The sequence below is a fragment of the Vombatus ursinus genome, unplaced genomic scaffold (assembly GCF_900497805.2).
Source record: "Vombatus ursinus unplaced genomic scaffold, bare-nosed wombat genome assembly UNPS02014784.1, whole genome shotgun sequence".
Classification (NCBI taxonomy): Eukaryota; Metazoa; Chordata; class Mammalia; order Diprotodontia; family Vombatidae; genus Vombatus; species Vombatus ursinus.
In genome coordinates, this window is record NW_020954562.1 from 8,453,844 (window position 1) to 8,476,018 (window position 22,175).

Below are 22,175 nucleotides of genomic sequence, written 5' to 3' on the forward strand. Positions count from 1 at the left end.
TTTCCAGATATCACCCCTTCATCTTCAACTCACCCTGTGCCCTCTATCTATCTAATCAATCAATCAATCTATCTATCTATCTATCTATCTATCTATCTATCTATCTATCTTCCCTCCCACTACCCTAATACTGACAAAGGACTTGTGAGTTATAAATATCATCTTTCCATGCAGGAATGTAAACAGTTCAACCTTAGTAAGTCTCTTATGATTTCTCTTTCCTGTTTACCTCTTCCATGTTTCATTTGAGTCTTGTATTTGAAAGTCAGATTTTCTATTCAGCTCTGGTCTTTTCCTCAGGAATGCTTGAAAGTCCCCTATTTCATTGAATGACCATTTTTTACCCTGAAGGATTATACTCAATTTCGCTGGGTAGGTGATTCTTGGTTGTAGTCATGTCTCCTTTGCCCTCCAGAATATCATACTCCATGCCCTCCAGACCCTTAATGTAGAAGCTGCTAAATCTTGTGTTATCCTGATTGTGTTTCCACAATACTTGAATTGTTTCTTTCTGGCTGCCTGCAATATTTTCTCCTTGACCTCGGAACTCTGGAATTTGGTTACAATATTCCTAGGAGTTTTCCTTTGGGGATCTCTTTTAGGAGGTGATCGGTGGATTCTTTCAATTTCTATTTTGCCCTCTGTTTGTAGAATATCAGGGTAATTTTCCTTGATCGTTTCTTGAAAGATGATGTCTAGACTCTTTTTTTGATCATGACTTTCAGATAGCCCAATAATTTTTTAAGTTCTCTCTCCTGGATCTGTTTTCCAGGTCAGTTGTTTTTCCAATGAGATATTTCACACACTCTTCTATTTTTTCATTCTTTTGGATTAGTTTTACAGTGCCTTGATTTCTCATATAGGCTCTAGCTTCCAATTTCTCCATTCTAATTTTTTAAAGAAGTATTTTCTTCAGTAAGATTTTGGACTTCCTTTTCCATTTGGCCAATTTTGCTTTTTAGGGTATTCTTCTCCTCATTGGCGTTTTGGACCTCTTTTTCCCATTTGGGTTAGGCTGTTTTTTATTTCAGAACTTCGTTTATGTATGTAAAAAGCACACTTCCACTAACCACCATGGACATCTTCTTCAGGAGCAGAGAGTGGGAATAAAAAGTGCGGGCAGTCAGGAATGTTGAAAATTAAAGAAAGCCACATTGAAACTCTGATGCTCTTTCTTCAACTCTCCTCGATTAACCTCTGGAAATTCCTCCTTTGTGAACATTAGAATTTCAGGCCAGGCTTCACCTTGACCAGCTCTATGTTACCTGCACCATTTCTGCACGGAAGTGTACCAATCTCACAGGATATAGAAAAGGGATATGAAATTTCTTTAGTGCACTTTCCTCTTTTTTTTTTTTCTAATAATCTTTGGAATTGACCTGAGATTCAGAGTCTCTAGGTCTCTGTGTGTTGTCATCATTTTCTGTTGGTGCTCAATCTCATGATTAGTATTTGTTTCAAGTTACTGGACTGCAGTTGCTATATTTTGTTCATTTTAAAGTTCCTTTGGACAAGAAAAATGTATCTGAGACCTAATTTTCTTTTGTAATTTTTGTTTTGCCAAGAGCCATTACTAGGGTGGGGGTAATTAGGGTATTGCTCTAGGTTGCTGAAATTCAGAGGGCATTGATAACACTTGGTATCCTTAAGTACCATTGGAACAAATGGGCTTAATATACCTAATTAGCAAGACTAATTAGCTAAAAAGAAGAAGCTACTGAGCACATTTCCTCTACCCCCTAATGCATCCTCACTGTGGCTATAGTATTCTTTCCACACTACTGGGAAGCACTGGGGACCTCTCCTACTCTGTCTTAATTGAATTTATATTTAAAATCCTGTGGACATTTTGTAGTATTCGCCCAGCACATTTTGTACTGTTTGTCTAATCAGATGTCACCAAAGAATCTGGCTAAAATGCCCTCTCATTATCCTTTATTTTGCTGTGCTTTTTTCTTAAGTCTGATTCAATACTATATGGGGAAAAAAAATCACAAAGTTGTCGGAGAGTTTCCTTTCTAGTTTAATTTATTTGCCGTCTAAGATGCTGTATGGTAACGTTCTCCAGCACCATGAGACCCCACATGTAAATAGTCTAATTTCATGTTCTCAGTTAATTGATGTAAAGAAAAACGTTCTTTCCTGTAATTATAATTAACTCCCCTGAGCCTGGTGTGGCTTAATCTGAATGAGGGCCAGAATTTTAAAACCTAAGGCAAGGGCTTTTTAGCCTAGTTTGATGAGCTAAATATTTTGCCTTGTCCTATACCCCAAAAGGACACTTTGAGCTTGGAGTTGGAGGTGGCTAAACTCTATTTTCAGATATATGGTGCCAAAATAATGATCTGAACAGAATCCAAATAATATAAGAATTTTTTAAAAAGTAGGTGTGAGGCTAAAAGAGTGAGATAAATTAAAACAGTAATAACAACTGAAAATCTATAACATCTTCAAAGCACTTTATTTGTATTCACTCATTTGGATCTTCTGAACAGCCCCGTGAGGTTGGCACTAAGGCTTTATCACCCCATTTTATAGATGAATCAGGTAGGGGTGAAGGTCTTAGCTTGTGGTCAGCCACACAGATATTAAATGTGAGAGAGGATTCGAACCCTGTTCTTTCCTGACTCCAAATCTACTGGTCTTATTACTGCAAAAACATTTCCTAGGGGCAGCTAGATGGCACAGTGGATAGAGCACCAGCCTGGAGTCAGGAGGACCTGAGTTCAAATTTGGCCTCAGACACATGATACATTAGCTGTGTGACCCTGGACAAGTCACTTAACCCCAATTGCCTCGCAAAAACAAACAAACAAAAAAACCCTAAAAAACAAAAAGCAAAACATTCCCTATTGGTGAGTGGTGTTTGACGTGGACAAATGTAGACCTGCAAGCCAATGTCGCTGTGTGGTCTGGAATCACTGAATTACATAACGATTCCTAATAGCGGTTTCTTAATTAACCCTGCACCAATAACTTAACCTTTTTATACTTCAACATCATAATCTGTGATATGCAACCTGCTGGATGAGTATTGATAGAGCATCTTGAAAACCCAGTAGAAGTGATTTTCAAGATTAAAATCACTCTCTGAGAATGTCTATCATGATTGACCCACAGTGCCATTCATAAAATTCTCCTTTATTGTGGTATTATTCAGTAGTTGAAAAGGGGATGAAACAGTATTACATAAATAGGAACTTTGTGAAGAGCCAGCAGGAAAGGATGGATAGACAGCCTGCCCTGGTGTTAGCGAGACCTGAGTTCAAGTTCTGGCTCTGACACATACTCACTTAGTGATTCCGGGTAAATCACTTAAATCTTTCAGAGCTCCAGGAAGCCATGTTACAAATGAACTGCTTCTCAGCATTGGGGGAAACAGCTTCCATCAAAACGAAAGAAAAAAAAAAACTTAGTTAAAACACCATCTTTATCAATGGAAAATCAATTTAGTTTAGTGGAAAATCACTACCTTTCATCTTAATTTGGCATTTTCTCTTGTCCTTTCATTGCAGATTTTTGCCGTCTAGATCTTTGTGAGATAGATTCGTTTTTCTCCTTTGATAAAGCAAACAAAAAAGATGTCTCATTATTTGGAAAGTAAATCACAAGTGATGAATAAGGATTCTCCTCACCTCCCACTCCTCAGCCTTTCCCAATCACTAGTGTCACCAGGCAGAATTTCCTTCCATTTGTGGATGGACTAAGTTTAGAGGAAAATGGTTCAACTCGGCCGTGGTGAACAGTATCAGGAATTGAGAGAGTGGGGGCTGTGATGATGGCTGTTTTTAGTTGTCAGTGACTAATGTGCTTCTGTTCCTTTTTTTCCTTCTTAATTTTCAGACCTGGAATTCCTCTGACTATGCAGGCATTTTCGGAGGAAGAAAGGAAACTGTGGATGGAAGCCCTGGGAGGAAAGGAAGCTGTAAGGTTTTATTAATAGCTCCATACTTAGTGCTGTAGAGTTAACTATAGTTACTTTATTCTTACTTCTCTGTGTCTATGTGTGTAGGTGTGTCTCCTTTAAAGACTATAATTGAGTCTTGTGGGGATGGACATTATTCCTAGCTATGCATCGGTGCCATTGATAGGATGGGCTTGGGTCAATCAGCCAACTTACTGTGTGCAGGTTGTACGCTCTATTTTAGGAAGAGCACAGCAAAACTGGAGGGCATGTAGAAGTGGGCAGCCAAGAAGTCAAAGGGTCTGAAGTTCATGCCATTTGAGGATAGGTTGAAGGAACTGAAGGGGCACAGCTAGGTGGCACAGAGGATAGGGTACCAGGTCTGGAGTCAGGAAGACTCCTCTTCCTGAGTTCAAATCCAGCCTCAGACGCTAATTAGCTGTGTGACCCTGGGCATGTCACTTCACTCTTGTTTGCTTCAGTTTCCTCATCTGTCAAATGAGCTGGAGAAGGAAATGGCAAACCACTCCAGTGTCTCTGCCAAGAAAACCCCAAATGGGGTTATGAAGAGATGGACATGACTGAAAAATGGCTCAACAGTGCAACGACCGGAGGAGCTGATGACGTGGAGCTTGGATAAGAGATGTCTCCATATATTTGAAGAGTTATTGTGATATGGAAAAGAGAGTCTTCTTTTTCTGGTTGGCTTCCAAGGGCAGAACTAGGAACAGTGGGTATAAGTTACAAATAGACAAATTTTGACTTGATGTAAGGAATACGTCAATTAAAACAAAACAGTTAAAGGATTAAAATTATTTAAAAGGGAATGAGCTGCTTTGGTAGGAGCAGGTTCTCCCTCCGGAGGTCTTCAAGGGAAAGCTGAAGGACCATGGGTAACTGCTGTGGTTATGTAGAATGATTTATTATAAACAAGTCTGATATAATGTGTTATGGCTTTATATGGTTCGCATCACTTTAGAAGTTCACATGGTATGAACTTGAGGTTGTCCATAAGGTTTGTTTTCAGCAAGTCCAACTGGTGTAAGGAATAAGTCAATTAAAACAAAACAAATAATTAAAATTATATCACCTGTGGATCTTACTATAATTTTTGTTATCATCAACTTCAGTTTTGTTTATATAATGAATCTATAAGATTATATGCTGTATGTAATCTATAAGATTCTCAACTCAGGCCCTGATTCCATAGCCTATGACAGTGGATGAATCAGTTGGTAGCTTCAAGCTGTCTTCAATATCCTATTGCAGTTTTCTGTGGACTTATATGAAAAGAATTTTTGGGATAAATAGAGACCTAGCAGAGTTTAGAAGTGAGGAGGGAGCATCGTTTGGTGTTAGGAAAGGAGTGTCGTCTGCTGTATTCTGTCATGTAGAGTATGAGATGAAGTATGCACAAATGACTTGTAGAATTAATGTGACTGGTGTAGGCATTTCCTATCATTTCTTAGCATGGAGAAGAAGACATTTGGAAAGGAGGGAGCAGAGAGTAATTAATAGGATGAGATCCTTGAAAATCATGAGCTTCATTTTCTGTATGAGTCGACTGCTGCCCTATGTAGCAGTGACAAGACCAAGACAATAAAGAAGAATAATACTTGTTATTTTGTGTATTATTGGGTGGAAAAGGCTGCTCAGTAAGAAGGCTTCCACAGACCCAGTCTAAAGTGTTCAGATCCTAGGCCAGTACTATTATTATGGAAATAGAGAGGCATGGACGAATTTGGGAAATATTTGGAGGCAGGATACCATCAGTGGATTTTGATACATGGAAGGTGCATTAGAAAGTTGGGAGTATCCCCAGGTTTACAGCTTGATGACCTAGTAGATAGAATGCTGAACTTAGTATTAGGAAGACACAATTTCAAATCCTGTCTCAGACACTGCCTAGTTGTATAACTCTGGGCAGATCACTTGGCTTCTGTCTTAGTTTTCTCATCTGTGAACTGGGAATAATAAAGGCACTTGCTTCACAGGATTGTTATGAGGATCAAATGGGATAATATCTGTAAGGTTTTATAAAACTTATAGTGCTATATAAATATTATTATTACCACCATCATCATTTAGAGGATGAAATGCATGGTGGCACCATTGAACCTCATCAAGAAGGAGGTAACTGGTCAGGTCAGCAAGCACTGATTAAGTACCTACTATATGCCAGCCACTCTGCTAAGTACTGGATAGATGTGACAAGAGAGAGATTTACCTCTTTAAAATAACTGCTTTAAAAAAAGCAGTTTTGTCAGTGTATGTGTTATTTTCATAGAAGCCTTACTTATTCTAGCTAGTTCTGCTGTTTATGCCTTATTTTTTCACGGAGAAGATGTTTATTAATTATATTAGTAAAAAAAAAAATCCATTCCCACCAGTCCACCTAAATGTACTGAAGGTGATCACTAATTTATTAAAACAAAGCCAACCACCAGTGTACAATGACCAGGGAAAATTAGTACTGTTCCCATTCCCTTTTATTCAGTAGACCTTAATTAGGGCTATAGGATTTAGAGGTGGAAGGGGATCATCTCGTTCCCCTTTTACCTCACTCCTTCTGTTTTACAGATGAAAAAACTAAGGCCCATGGAGTCAGAGTGATTGGCCTGTTTTTATAATGCTTGTGGGTACTATGTAAAAATAATGGAAAATGCAAGTGGAAAATGCTCTGGTCTTTAAGAATAGTGGAATGTCATCCTGGATCAGTATGAAGGCCACAAGTTGTGTTGGAAAGAGCCCGGAATCCATATCTTCTAAGTACTATGTTTGTTGGATTTTAGGGTCCTGAAGCCCTCAGTCTTCTCATCTGTAGAATGATGGCATCAGATGAATCACAGAATCATAGAGCTGTAACTGTTAGGGACTCCAGAGATGGTCAGGTCCAGACCTTTCGTTTTATAGGTGAGAACCTAAGGGTCAGGGTGGTTACACAGGCAGTTAGTGTCAGAGGTGAGATATGAAACCAGATTCCCTGATTTCAGAGCTAGTGTTCTTTCCCCCAGGCTAGTAGAAAGTGGAAACAGCATAGAACTTGAAATTGGAAGGCCTGGATGACCTTGAGCAAGTGTCTTCTCCTCTATGGCCCTCAGATCCCTCATTTCTAAAATGGGAGGCTTGGACTGGATCATTTCTATGTCCCTTCCTGCTCTTAATCCTGTGACTAGATTTATTCATTGATATGTGCACTTGAGAAGTTCAGTGTTAGCATTGATAAATGAGTCCTCTCTTCACTCTCTGTTTATTCTTAATATGCCCTTGAGGTTTTTAGCAGGGTCTGGAGAGACTGATCTCTTCTTTGACAACGTCACATATAACTGAGATCCCAAAGCAAGCCTGCTAATCCCCCATTGTCAACGTAAGGCTAAGACTATAGACATCTCTCCCCAGTGAATAAAGAGGTCTGTTTAAAAGTCAGTTTGCATAGAGAAGCTTACCTGCTGCAGTCCCTGGGAAATAAATTTGCCATCAATGGCACTGTGACCTTGAAGATACCTAGCCTGACTTTTCCTTCAGAGTAAATAGCAAAGTGATTAGTCCTGAGATAAGCGAACACCAGCAAGGCCTCCAAATATTAAAAGTCCTGCTACGTATTTGTGTGAGGAAACTTAGGCAGGGCACGTTTCCAAAGGAGGCGTGCCCTTAGAATAATGAGCCAGTGGCTAAAGATCTTAGAGTTGGTGCTAGAGTCAGAACTCTCCTGTTTCAGATGGAATTATTTAAATTAGGATTGTCCTTGGGTGGGAGATACCTTTCCATGCTTTGGTATAGCCAGAAAATGGACTCCAACGAACAGTTTCTTGACTACACTGCTGCCAGACCTTTTGATGATACACCATTTCTGTTGTTGGGAGATGTTTCTGCTTTTGCTATTCAGGATAAGAGGGATAACTGAACCTGGAGAAGGGAAAATGCTGAAGGACAATGTGAAGGAGGGAAAAGAAAATTGGATGCAATTTTAGGATCAGAATCATGGGCTTAAAAGGTTTAGAGCTGGGAGAGACCTCAGTGATCATTGAATCTAACCTCCCCATTGTACAGATGAGGAAATTAAATTTGAGAAGTGAAGTAACATAGCTAGTAGGTGCCTGAGATGAGATTTGGATGGAGAGCTTTCAGACTCCAGATCTGATGCCCTGTCCACTCTGCCTTGCTTCTTCTAATCATAGAATCTCAGAGGTGAGAGGGACCCCTGGGGCCTTCTAGTCAAGCCCTTACTTGGGGGAAAAAAATCCCTTCTACAAAAGACTTCAGAAGTCATGTTTTATCCAGCCTTTGCTTGAAGACCTCCACGGAGGAGGAATGCACTATCTTCTGAGGCCATTCAATCTATTTACAGTGAGATAAGGATAGGGACTGGACCCTGGATTTTCATTGGTATTGGGAGCTCCTTGAATGAAAAAATACCCTCTACCAGTGCAGATTAGCTCCTTCTCTGCAATTTATCAGTCAATCGGTTGTCGTCCATAGCATGGTGAGGCTAAGAAACTTGCTTAGAGTCACACAGCAAACACATGTTGAAGGTGCTTTGTACTTTATTGTTGAGTCATTTCAGTTTTGTTTGACTCTTCCTGTGAGGCCATTGAGGGTTTTCTTGGCCAAGATACTGGAGTGGTTTGCCATTTCCTTCTCCAGCTCATTTTCCAGGTGAGGAAACTGAGGCAGACAGGGTGAAGTGACTTGCTCAGAATCACACAGCTAAAAAGTGTCTGAGAACAGATTTGAACCCATGAGGATGAGTCTTCCTGATTCCAAGTCCAGTGCTCTATGAACTATGACGCCACCTAGCTGCCTTACTTTGCACTTAGTAGACATATAATAAATGCTTAGTGTTAGATTGGTTTTTACAAGAGATGCCATCAGGCTGTTTGAGCCATGGCCAATCATTCAGCAACTATTATGTGCTAGAAACCTGTGTTAAAGTACAGGAGATACAGAAAAAGGCTAAAAAAAAAAACCAAAAAAAACCCCTGCCCTCAAGGAGCTTACATTGAGGGGAGGACAAAATGTAAATAAATTGGCATAACCAGTGACGAAGAATACTGCCTATTTCCGTACAGAGACATGAGAATTAATTTTACCAAATGAGACACGCATTTTTGAATGTATCCAATAGGACATTTTGTTTTGTTTGACTATGCATATCTGTTACAAGAGTTGGTTTTTTTTTTTCCCCCCCAGTGGTAATGGTGGGGATAAGGATGGGAGGTAGAGAATATAAATGCTTATAAAATGAAAGAAAATAATTTAAAATTACTATTTACATACAAGGCCTATGCATGTTATCTTAGAGGGGAAGGCACTAGTGGTGGTGGGAAGTAGGAAGGTGATCTCAGAGGGGAAGGCACTAGGCCCTTTGCAGGCTTTGAGCTGAGCCTCAAAGGAGGCCCAAGAGTTGGGAGTTAAAGGCTCATTGCATGATGTTATAAGTACTGAACTGAACATTTCAGATTTGCAAAACCTTTGACTTGGTCTATAAAATTCATTATAAAATCCCACCCTACCCACTTTCCTATCAGGTCTTATTGGTGCTCGCTTTCTGTGGAGATCAGAGTGGGGGTTAGAAAGCAGCCTTCCATAGAGCCTTATGCTGTTAATGAGCTCTAGATTGACTAAAGCAATTTCCCTTTTTTGTCCATGTTTTTGTTTCTGTTGACCTTATGCTGCCTCATCTATAACCATTCTTACCGATAGAAATCTTTGTGTTTGCGCAATATGGAGCCATGACTGAAGTATTTTCTCCTGTTTCTTTGTCTTTTTCTTTTTTTTTTTAATATATATATATATATATATATATATATAGCTGCTTCCCAGTTTGAATAGAGCCAACTTAAGACGGGAAGGAGGTAAGTACTAAGTCTTGTTTGCTCTCCATTGTCTGAATACACAGGGCTCATTGTTCTCTCTAAAATGTGGCTCATGCTGTCCTCCCTTCCTCTTTACTTATCTAGTTTCTACCCAATTTGTTAAGGGCTTGACTCAGATTCTTACTGGCTACTGCCTCCCACTTGGACCTCTTTTGCCTCTGAGATAGTACTTGTTGTCCGCACCAACCACACAATGGTTGACATTTCATTATATCCTATTTTTCATTATTCTTCAACAGTCGGTAGTATATCTTTCTTAAATGCCGTCTTCTCAAAGGGAGTATCGACTCCCAGACCGCTGAGGTCCGTGAGTAAGACTTTTTTTGTGTCTTTTTCCACTCCAAGCACAGAGTCTAAGCACAGAGGAGGTGTTCAGATGTCTTTTGGCTGAGGGAGTACAAGTCTTTCAATTAAAATAATACCGACAAACCAGCAAATTAAAAATGACTATTATGCTAAAAACTGTGTGGTCTGAAATGGGATGTCTCATCATGTATAGTGCACTCAACTGAGAGAGAAATGTGAATGATATTGACTGACTGTATTCTTGATTTAGCTACTAGGAACTGTTTGCAGATTTCATTGTAAATATGGTCTTTGTAAGATTGGAAGGCATTTAAGGTGATTCCACATTTCCTCCATAATCAACAAAGTTATGTGTCCAGAGGAGCTTTCTATCCTGAAAGAGATTGAGCAACATCAAATTGCTTCAATTCACAGTGGGTTCCTTTGATGGTTGTATCATTAATTCATTCAACAACTCTGTATTCTGTATTTTCTAGGTATTGGTTTGAGGGGATGGGGCCACATCCAAAGATGAATAAGACACAGTGTTTGCCAGTTACGAACCTATGAGTCTCTGTGACATGAACATTTCTAACATTCATTTTGAAGAAGAGAGCCTTCTCGTGTGGATAGGATAGTAATGGTTCATGACCAATTTATATATTTTGGCATTCTGAAATGATAGGTAGACCATGGGCGGGCTAATTATCCCTGCTGCCCCCATTAAAACCTGGGCCAGGGCCTGCATGGTGGAGAAACCCACATGGATCCTGACGCATGTGCCAGGCTTTGAGTTTTCAAGCACTGAGATGAAATGCTGACCCCTTATTGTGTTACTGTCTTGTTATCTATTTAATGGATGGGGAGTGGTTGTTCATACCCACCTGTGCTGATTTGCTCAGAATCCTCAGGATTGATTTCAGTTGGGACACAAAATGTACTCTCCTTTGTAAAGACAAATGTTTGTGTTGAAGAAAAGGAAATTGCTTGGCATATTCTAGATTATCTATATACCTAGATATACTTGGCATATTTAGATTATTATAGCCTGCCTACCAAATGATTTTTAGATTTTAGTTATTTTGAAAATAGTATTAAAAATGATTAAAAACATTTAGAAGAGTGATATGAAACATGGCTTCCAAAACATGAGTTTTTATTTAAAAAAATTCAGAGACCTTGCTTTTCTGAGCCAACTTTATGATTTGCAAAATTGAGAAAAAAATGTGAATGACATTTGCCCCTGACTCACATTGAGGACATGGCTTTTTTTTTTTTAAGGGCCATTTAACATGCTCATTTTCTTCTTTTAATTTTCTCCAGGGCTCTTTTTGGAATTTTGTACAAAATATACTCGGCCATTTGGGGATGAAGTTTTTCTTGAAGAGTTTTTAATCTGTTTGTTTTTTCATTGCTGAAGAAGATGGATGCTCAGTTAACAACCTTCTTTAGCATTTTAAGTTGTTGTTAACAGTAAATATACTGTTATTCTGAATGTGTGCTCCAGTGAATATACTAAGATCATCAGTGTAGATCACTGCTGTAGCTCAACATGTGGCCTTTAAAAAAGAAATGGTTACATCAAAATGAGCCCAGATGTTATTTTTCCAGCTTTGTAAGGAAGAAAAACGTGTATAATTCATGATGTGCTTAACATTTTCCTTTTAGGTGCACAACTGGATAAGATTGGATTCACAATTCTCAGAAAATGCATCCGTGCAGTTGAAACACGAGGTAACATGACTGTCTGCCTGAATCCTTTTATTCATTAAAGGATATGAGTATTTAAAAGATCTGATACGCATTGAGAATTCACCCTGCTTTTGAAAAGGACAGGGCATGTTGATTTCAAATGCATCAGAGTAGAAGAAATAAATAGTCAAGTGTCCTTCACTGTAAGTCTGAGAGTCATGGGGTACTATATTCTCCAGAGACCTCCAACTGAATTTAGCTCAGTGAGTACTGGAGACACATGTGGTGGGGCTCACCAGGCAACATATAACAAATGAGGAGCTACAGATAATCCAGGTAAGGATGTCATCAAAGAAATGTTGCATCAGACATGGAGATGGGCTGATCATGTGGTGAGTCTCATCACTGGATTGCCTATGTGCTCCATTGGTATCCTTGTGACATCAGGAGGGATTGAGGACGCCCACTGGGCGACCTTGGAGTGCTGAGCTTATGGAGGACGTATACCAGACCCACCCGAGAAGGGCAGGCATGGCTGAGTTATGTGATGTTAGGGAGAATATCCATCTCAGTGGGCTCACAGGCCCATTGAGGTATTTGAGGTTGCTTTTTTCCTGCTCTTAGCTGGTCATTTATTTGGTGATACAATATGGACCTTTCTTCTTCCCTTTCATCTTTTTCCTTAGTAAAACTTGGAAGCCATTTCAAAACTAAGGCCTGTTTGCGATTCAGTTTTTAAAATGGTGTTAAGTGCCTGTTGTGTGTAAGGCGATGGGTACACAAATATAAAATTTATTATCTTTGCTATATATATATATATACACACACACACACACACATATACATATACATATATGCATATATGCACATATATATGTATGTATATATATGTATGTATAAAAAGAGAGAGAGAGTCTAGTACAGGACTAGAATTTTTTTATCCTGGTTTGCATATGTGCTAAATGCATAATAAGAGGTCAGACAGAATGCTGTAAGAGGTATGAAGGGACAAACATCATATCTAGCTTGGGCTTTCTGGGATAACTTTGGAGGAAGTGATAATGATGTAAAACCATGATAGAAGAAAAGGATTTCAAAAGGTAGTGATAATGGGAGTTTTTTGTTTTTTTTTTTATTTTTTTTGGCTCGGCAATGTGACTTGCCCAGGTTCACACAGCTAGTAAGTGTTATGTGTCTGAGGCCAGATTTGTACGCAGGTCCTCCTGACTCCAGTGCCGGTGCTCTATCCACTGTGCCACCTAGCTGCCCTGAGACCCTTTCTCAGGCGTAGGACCTGGTGTGTGCACATGTGTAGAGGCAAAAGAGGGCAGAATGGGGCTGGCGAATGGCGAGTCATTGGACCAGAATATGAAGGGAAACCAAATAAGTAGTGTTGAAAGATTAGTTTGGGTTACCATAGTTTTTAGCTACCAGTATGTAATATGCTTTTGTGTTCCTCACTGTACTCTTAAGAAAAGACAGCGTCTCCCACCATTTGTGGGTGTACCTGAAGGTTCTTTTTATGGATTCTCTACTTGTACTTTGTCCACTGTGTTAAGCAAACTGAGAGAATCCAAACATTTGGCCATTGTGAAATTGACTGTTTTGGAAGGGCCTGCTTCGTTAGAGGTTGAAGTCCTATTTGTCCAGAGACTTTGCAAGGTCTCTAAGTGGAATGTTTGACTCTCTCCTGTATTGTCCATCCTTGTTCCTCTAGATTTGGACAACATCACAGGGGACAGACAGACAGTCATGTTTTCTGTGAAACCAAGCCTTTGTCATAAAGCCAAGACTGCCACCTGTGAAATTAGAATGCTGGATAATGGACATACAAGTTGCTTTGTGATTTGGGTATGTGCCCATTCATAAGAAAAGGCCAAATTTCAGAAAGCCTTTTCTTTCTGACTCTTTAAACAGCAATACAGGCTGAAGAATTGTCACTCATTTCTGGCTGCATTGGAGAGGACCTGATAACTTTCTTTCTGTTCCCTGGTCTTTCCAGATTTCTGTAAAATTTTAAAACAGTTCTCAAATACTACTCACTGTGCAGTCTTCATTGTTGTTGTGGTTCACACCTGGACAGATTGTAAATGGACAGATTTTCATCTTCTCCTTTGTATGTGTTTGTTCAATTAAAAATGAAAAGGAAATACTTCTCCAAAGGGGGCTTTTATATTCTCTACTTAAAAGTTTTTGTCTGTAGAGATAAAGTACCTGTTTCTCCTGGGCTACCTAAACGGCGTGTACAGTAATGTGTGTCTTGCAATGAGTAGACGTAAGCGAACTTGCATACCATTTGGGGATTTTTTTTTTTAGCGAAAAATACATTTTTTACAAATCTCTTATTAGATTTTTTTTTTCTTGAAACAGATGTTTTCTTTTTCAATCCTTTGGCTACCAGAGAATATTTTTTTTTCTTGTTACAAGAAGCTATGACTTTTAAGAGAAAGGGAGAGAATGATGGGGAACAAGGGAAGGGAACGAGCATTTATTAAGCACCTACTATGTGCAAGGCATTGTGCTAAGCATTTTACAAATATTATCTTACTGAAGCCTCAAAACAATTTTGAGTATAGATTTAGTCAGAAGAGGGGAGAGTTTGTGACTAGGTAATAATCCCTTTTAAAATGTGAAAGACCTTACTTGTCCTATAACAGTGAAATGTCTTCCTCAATAGGTTGTTTCCACATTCCCCCAACCCTATTCAGCCATATGACAGCCATTCTCCATCTTGTGTTATGCTTTTGTGAATTTCAGTCTCTGCCTCAGTCCTAGTCTTTGTGTACCCCCCTTTTTTTATCACTAGAGCCATTTATTGGGTGTCAACTGTTCCAAGCATGATTGCCCTGTGTATTGAGATTATTCTAATTAGCCTGATTATTCCCTTTCCTATTGTAACATTGATCACAGAGTCATAGATTTACAGAGTCGGGGTTCCTCACAGGTTCTCTAGTCTAAGCTTACTTCACAGATGAAGAATCTGAAAGCCCAGAGAAGTTAGGCTATTTACCCATGGTCATGTAGAAGATGATGCTTAATTTATTACATTCTTATTATTTAGCTTCTTCTGTCAGTGAGATCAAATATAGTCTGATGGATGGGGGTTGGCCTTTGTAGTCAGGGAGACCTGAATTTAGGTCCTGCCTTTTAATGCCTTTTTTTTTTTGGTGAGGCAATTGGGGTTGAGTGACTTGCCCAGGGTCACACAGCTAGTAAGTGTCATGTGTTGTGTGTCTGAGACTCAGACAGAGTCAGGTCCTCCTGACTCCAAGGCCAGAGCTCTATCCACTGTGCCACCTAGCTGCCCCTAGTCCTGCCTTCGATGCACATTAGTTGTGTGTGACTAGGCAAGTCCTGTAAACTCATTGCCACAGACAACTCTCTAATAGATGTTATAGACATTCTTCTTTTGCATCAAAAGAAGGAGTTTCATATTGGGGAATAATGAAAAAATTTACATTGTAAAACTGCATTAAGGATGGTGAATTGGGTTGTTGTCAGACTGGAGGGTAGCTAGAGCTGCCTGGAGAAAGTTGGCAGGTGAGCTTTGATTGAAAAGAAGGGAAAAATAGGGTTTGTCAGGAGGGAGAAAGGAGGTCATCCCTTTTATTTGCACATAGTCTTGGACAAGTCACTTGATCTCTAAGGTCTCTTTTTTCATTTACTAAATGTTTGGAGTAGTGAAAAGAATATTGGATCTGGAGACAAAGGATCTGAGTTTAGATTTTAACATTGAAACTTATTAATTTTGTGACCTATGAATGAATGAAAAAAAATTCACACACTTCTGTGTGCCAAGCTCTGTACTGGAGATAGAATCAGGAAAAACTATCTTGTTTTTATTAATCCTCATTTCACCCTTGCTTTGATATTTCGTAAGGCTCTAGACCCACAGAGCTTGCAGTTGGGAGGGGGGGAGGCTACCTATGAAGAGTAATAGAAAGAGAAAAAAAATGAGGGAAAGAATCACAAAAAGTACAGTTAGATGTGAGTGAACCATGGTTTGAAGGTCAAAGAAACCAAGGTCATTCAGGTCAACAAGGAACAAGTATTTATTAAACACTTACTATATGCCAGGCATTGTGCTAAGCACCGAGAATCCAAAGAAAGATAAAGCAATCTCTGCCATCGAGAAGCTCACAATCTTATGAAGGAAACGACATGCAAACAGTTATGTATAAATAAAATAAATACCAATAAATTGGAGATAATCTCAGTAGGATGTCACCAACATGAAGGAAGGCTCCTTGCAGAAGGTAGGGTTATAGTTGAGCCTTGAACGAAGGCAAGAGGTGAGGTTGGGAGCAAGTTCCAGTGAAAATACCTGGAGTCAGAAGATGGAGCATCTTGTTTGAAGAACTGCACGAAGACCATTGTCTCTGTATTGTAGATTATGTGCAAGTGAGTAAGGTGTAAGAAGACTGGAAGGAGCCCGGTTATGAAGGGCTTTAAAAGGCAAACAGAGGATTTTATATTTGATCCTGGTGCAGTAAGGAGCCACTGGAGTTTGAGTTGGGGTGGGTGATGAAGGGGTCAGACCTACACTTTAGCATGATCACTTTGATAGCTTAGTGGAGGTTGGACTGGACTGCAGGGAGACCAGCAGGCTATTGTAATAGTTCAGGCTTGAGGTGGTGAGGGTCAGCACCAGGGTTGGGGCAGTGTTGAAGGAGACTATGGAGTACATTTACATTTTTCAAGGCCGAATCAACAAGACTTGGCAACAGATTGGGCATTCAAAGAGAGAGAGAGTTGGGGGTGACCCCTAGGTTGCAAGTGGGGCTGACCGGGAGGATGGTGGCGCTCTTGACAGTAACGGGAAAGTTTGGAAGAGGAGAAGGTTTTGGGGAAAAGATAAATGAGTTTTGAATATGAGTTTAAAATGTGTACCAATATTAAGATATTTTTGTTTCATATGGGAGTTCATGAGGCAACTTTCAAGCCACTCTTTGGTGGTTATTCCTGCTCTCACCCACGTCATTCATACTTGTTCCTTCCCTTGTCTCTCATCAACTCCTTTCCTTAAATGTGCCCTTTAGTACTCGTAATCTGCTTTGTCCTAAGTGGTCTTTCCCTTTGGGTTTTATTTTCCTCTTTTCCATAATTGGATTTTACTTTGTCCTAAAGACACCCGATCCTCAGCAGCCTTCCTCCTTTGAAGCCTTGTATATGTTGTTCCTTCAAACTTGGAGTGAGATGAGTGGTGTCAGCCTTCTCCTAGATGTTGATTGTTCCTGCTTGACCTTCAAAACATCCTTCCTGGACTCTTCCCAGCCTCAACTGCTTAGATACTTCATTGTTATTTGTACTATCAGACTAGATCCCTTGTCCTTGTAACCTTTAGCTGCATCTGCCCTGCTGGGTTAAGACTGTGAATCACCCTCATGCCTGCCTTTGCCATTTTCCTTCCTCTATATCTCATCAGGCATGAGTTTCCCTTCCTTCTTGTCCTTCCTCTATTTCCCTAAATATAGCTTTTCAAGCCTATCTTCTCTTTTTTCCTTCCTTTTCTCAGAGGAAATATTTTTTCCTTCTCCTTTCCAAAGCCCATAAATTTGTGCTGTTGATCCTATCCTCTCCAACTTATATTGGAAAATCAAAGAATTATTTCTCTCTTTTCATCTTCATTCTTTTGTCCAAAGGTTCATCATCTGTTTTTTTAAAAATGATGGAAAGATCCCCAATCTTTGAAAAAAAAATATGTCCCTGTAGCACTCTCCAGATATTGTCCAATTTCTGTTTTCTTTTTTTGGTCAAGATTTTTGAATGAGGTTTTCATTTCCTCATCACATTTAACTTCCTATACTTTGCCTTCTCCCTCATTCAGTTTACTGAAAGTTCTCTTTCGTAGGTTAATTGACAAACCTAGTTTTCCCTTGTCTTCTCTCTCCGTGACCTCTCAGCATACAAAACTGTTAATCGCCCCTTCCTTCTTTGAAATTCTTTGTTCCTTTACTTAAGTGAAAATACATTTCTCCTTTTCCTCTTGTTTCTCTGACCAATCCTACCTTCTTTACGTGTTCCTTTTTTCCTTCTCACTTGTACACATGACCTTCTCCCAAGGTTCAGTTCCCTGCTCCTCGTTCATCCTTTTCAGGTATTTCGGCCATTCCAGTGAGATATAGATAATTGATGCCCAATTCTCTGTCTCCAGCCTCAGTTTTTTTTCTGAATTTTATTCTTCTATTTCTAATTCTTACATTATTGCATAATTGGTTTGCTGTCACATTAAATTGAGCATGTCAAAAACTGAACTTATTATCTCCCACCTCCCCATCTTCCCTATTTCTGTTAGAAAGTCATCTTAGACTCCTTCCTATTGCTCCATTTGCCTGTGTCCAGTAGAATGCAGGAAACACTGACTAAGTGTTTGATATGTGGAAAACATTGTGGTAAGTGATAGGAATACAAAGATGAAACCAGAAATCAGAAATGTAAGGTGCTGCCTCTGTCCAGTAGTTTACTTTCTCCTCAGGAGATACAACATAGAAATGGCTAAGTGAGTATGTATGTGTGTTTTTTCCTTCATAGAGTTTCTCAGATTTATCCTTTCCCCTTAACATTTTCACTATCATATTTTGCACGCTCGCGCATGTGTGTATGTGTGTGTGTGTGTATGCAGAAAGACCACTCAGAAGGCTATTTCAATAGCCTAGGCATAAGGTGATACATGTGAATATGTATTATATAATATTTAAAAATGTATATCTTATATGATGTATATATTATATAACATTATAGAAATATATAAAACATATTAAGGGGCATAAGTATGTAATATATTGTATAAATGTACATATATTGTATAGCCTAGGCATAAGGTGATACATGGAACATATGTATATTTATATAATACATACTTATCATATTTATATATTTTATATGTTATAAGGTGATATAGAGAAATAAATTATATAATACATAAAACATGAAATATATATCATACATATACACATATAGGCATATATGTACATATGTACATACATATACATAAACATTCACATGTACCTAGGTATGTATGTATAGATTTTTGCAGTGGCCTTCTGATTGGTCTTTCTGCATCCAGTCTCTTCTTTGAATTCATATTACTCTGTTCCTACTTTAACTATTTTAAAAAGAGTTACTATGTAGGAAAGAATGACAATATTCTATCAAACATTTATTAAGCTCTTAGTATATGCCAGGTACTCTTCTAAGTGCCTCCCTTCCTGCTCAGGGTCTCCATTGCCCACTAGGTAAAGTTAAAATGACCTAGCATTCAAGGCTCATCTCGATCTGACCCTGTTCTCACCTCCCAGCTTTGTTTCCTTCTGTGACCTATCAGAAGTCTCTTGATGTTTTCATTTCTTTGCAGGCATGCTTCTCAATATGTAGGGTTTGGAATTATAAGACCCGGGTTTGACTGCTGGCTCCACCATTTAATTTCCTGTGTGACTTTGGGCAAGTCATTTTATGTCTCTGGATCTTTAATTCCTTACTGTAGAATGAAAGAAGTCAGACCCCATGACCTCCAAGGTTTTGCCTTCTGGCTCTGTGTGTCATTCCAACATCCCATTACATGTACTTCTTCCAGTCTTGTCTTTCCCTCTTTAAGTTCTACCCATGTTCCAAGACCCCGCTCACATCCTTCTCCTCTAGGGAAACATTTATTGTCCATATTGCTCCTTTGATACTGATATTACCCTTCTTGGTATTATTTAATTATTCATATTGTGAAAGAAAAACTGTATTTAGCTAGAATCTGTGAGACACAGTTTATTAATATACCAGCAGTTTGCTTGGAAAGAGAGATTCTGACCAACAGTTTCTCCTGCTAACCAGAAAAAACTCTCCTACTTAAGCCATATCCAGGTCACATGTTGTAGTTTTAGTTTGGCAATCTATCAATAAACATATTTAGCACCTCCTATGTGTTAAGCCCTTGAGATACAAAAATAAAGTGTGAAGCATTCCTTAACCTCAAGGCGTTTATATTCTAACAGAAACAAAAGTAGTCATGGAACAAAAGAGGAAAAAATTCTCCAGCAACAAAACCCCCCAAATACAACTTTCAGTAAAGATTTTTGAATTCTTTAGCAGAGCGAATGATGGTAATATGGGCATGCCCTTGAGAAAAATTGGTCTTCTCAAAAACTAAAGATACTACCTTTTTTGCTATAGTCAAACTGTGAACAAAGGATACTCTCTTTATTTTGACAACTATAAAACTAAGGTTCAGTCTGAGGTTCAAGTGGAGACCAATTACATTAGACCAAGGACACAGTTATAGCATTAATCCTCAATTTTAAATATACAACAGATGCCTTAGTAATGGTCGTGGTGGTGTTCAATTGTGTCCAGCTTTTTGTGATCCCATTTGGGGTTTTCTTGGCAAAGATACTAGAGTGGTTTGCCATTTCCTTCTCCTGCTCATTTTACAGGTGAGGAAACTAAGGCAAGCAAGGTTAAGTGACTTGTCCAGGGTCACACAGTAAGTGTCTGAGGCTGGATTTGAACTCACAAAGATCAGTCTTCCTGACTCCAAGCCCAGCACTGTATCTGCTGTGCCACCTAGCTGCTCCTTATTTTTACTCCTAAGTTTTAGACTTTGTATGCTCTTATAATTGCTTGTATCTTCTTCATCAACTAGTGCCTTCAAAATCTTGTTCAGTAAAGACTTGTTTTTTGAGTGACTATTCAGAGATTGTCATATAATAATATGTAGTGCACACAATATAATATACAATGATTTCCAGATCATACTTCTGATCCTCCACCCAATCAGCAAATTGGTATGTAAATCTATTACCTTATGATATACATTTTGTTATGAAATATAAATCACAATGCAGTAGATGTATATATACTGCATATGATAATAGCTGTACTTTTGATACTATGTTCATATAGCACTTCCAGTTTGAGACATTGTAAATTCAACATCCATACTGAATAATTATTCATTATTCATTAACCATATTGGTTAATTATTCAGTAATTGATATTGAATTGTTCCATATGAATTCAGTTATTCAGTATTTAGTTATTTAATATTCACAGCAATTGGGTGAGACAGGGAAAGATCAGTATTATTATCCCCATTCTACAGATTAGGATGCAGAGACTCCAGAGAGTTTGACTTTATCACTTGGGGTCACATGGCACACAGCTTGTTAGTGGCAGGGCTGAAATTCCAATCTTCATGAGGTCTTTCAGTTACACCACAACTGAAACCCATCAAATAGTGAAATTGACGACTGTCTTTCTACTTTGAGTCCTAGCAATCACCAGGCTTTACAAAAAGTGTATCTGGGACTGGGTTTGAGTTGTTTACATCCTTATTTTGTCATCTTCCTGTAATAATGATAAAATGAAATGTCTCTGGGAAGCTATGGTAATAGCTGCAAAATGTTTCAGTTTCAGGGCATTCTCGTTACTTCTAGGTGTCTCTCTCCTTCCCCACCTTCAAGACCAGGAAGTTGTGGTTCTCTGGAACTACATGCACCTGGTCAATTTCATGTGTATTCATTGGGAAGTGTGCAGAATCAATGCAAGAACACATCTCTTTATGGCTGTTAAAACAAACAAACAAACGCACATCTTCACAGAAATTAAATTTGTTATGCCTCTTTTGTTTATGAAGTTTATCTCTTTTAGAAAATCTTCCATATGCAAAGAATTTGAATATCCACTTTCACTTCTAGGGTATGGAATTAAAATGTTTGTCTGGGCAAGCTGTCAACTATCAAATGCAGAATTTAAATTAAATTCAAATGAATTGATGAGATAAAACTAGAAGCCCTATACAGTGTAAGTTAGGATGATCTTTGGTTACCCTAACTCTCCAGAGTTAGACTTTCTTCTTTTTGAAAAGGAGAGCTTTCAGTAATTTTTAAAAAAATCTTTTGGGATTTGCTTAGAGAACAGTCTCCCTCTCAAGTACTTTTGTCCTGGGTAGAAGCTCAAGGTGAACACTGGTGGAGAATTATCTCTTAGTTTTGATATTTATCATTGGGTTAAAAAAAAAGACATTTAAACTGAACTTGTAACATATTTTACTATGATTGCACATTACTCTTAAATTGCCCAAGGGCAAATTACATGCAAAATCAGGAAAATAAAGGACAGCTGTCCTCTGAGATTTACTGTCTCTTGAGTCGTTTTCCCCCCATAAGTCTTTTTTAAAAAATCATCAGACTAGGTGTGAGGTGAGTGTGGGTGGAAATAGAGGACAGTCTTATGTGGGTGGAAGCCGAGAAGAGGCTTATAGTGTCTGCAAAGATGCAAATATGAAACAGAGAGTTAACCAATCCTAGCAAGTCATGAAGTGAATATTCATTTTCTTTGGTAGTTTAGCTTTCTGTTTTTTTTTTTTGTTTGTTTTTTTAAATTTGTTTTTAAATCTGAAAAGCCTTTAACTTCAAATAGGTTCATGTGGC

At 38.7% G+C, this 22,175-nt stretch overlaps 1 protein-coding gene across 1 annotated transcript in view; it reads left to right on the forward strand.

Annotated features, from left to right (window-relative positions):
• The window catches only part of ARHGAP10 (Rho GTPase activating protein 10), a 381,695-nt gene that overhangs the window by 188,693 nt on the left and 170,827 nt on the right, over positions 1–22,175 (forward strand). The window contains exons 11-13 of the mRNA XM_027866797.1: positions 3,844–3,925; positions 9,717–9,759; positions 11,734–11,799. Coding sequence (XP_027722598.1) covers positions 3,844–3,925; positions 9,717–9,759; positions 11,734–11,799 — 191 coding nt within the window. The remainder of the gene's footprint in view (positions 1–3,843; positions 3,926–9,716; positions 9,760–11,733; positions 11,800–22,175) is intronic.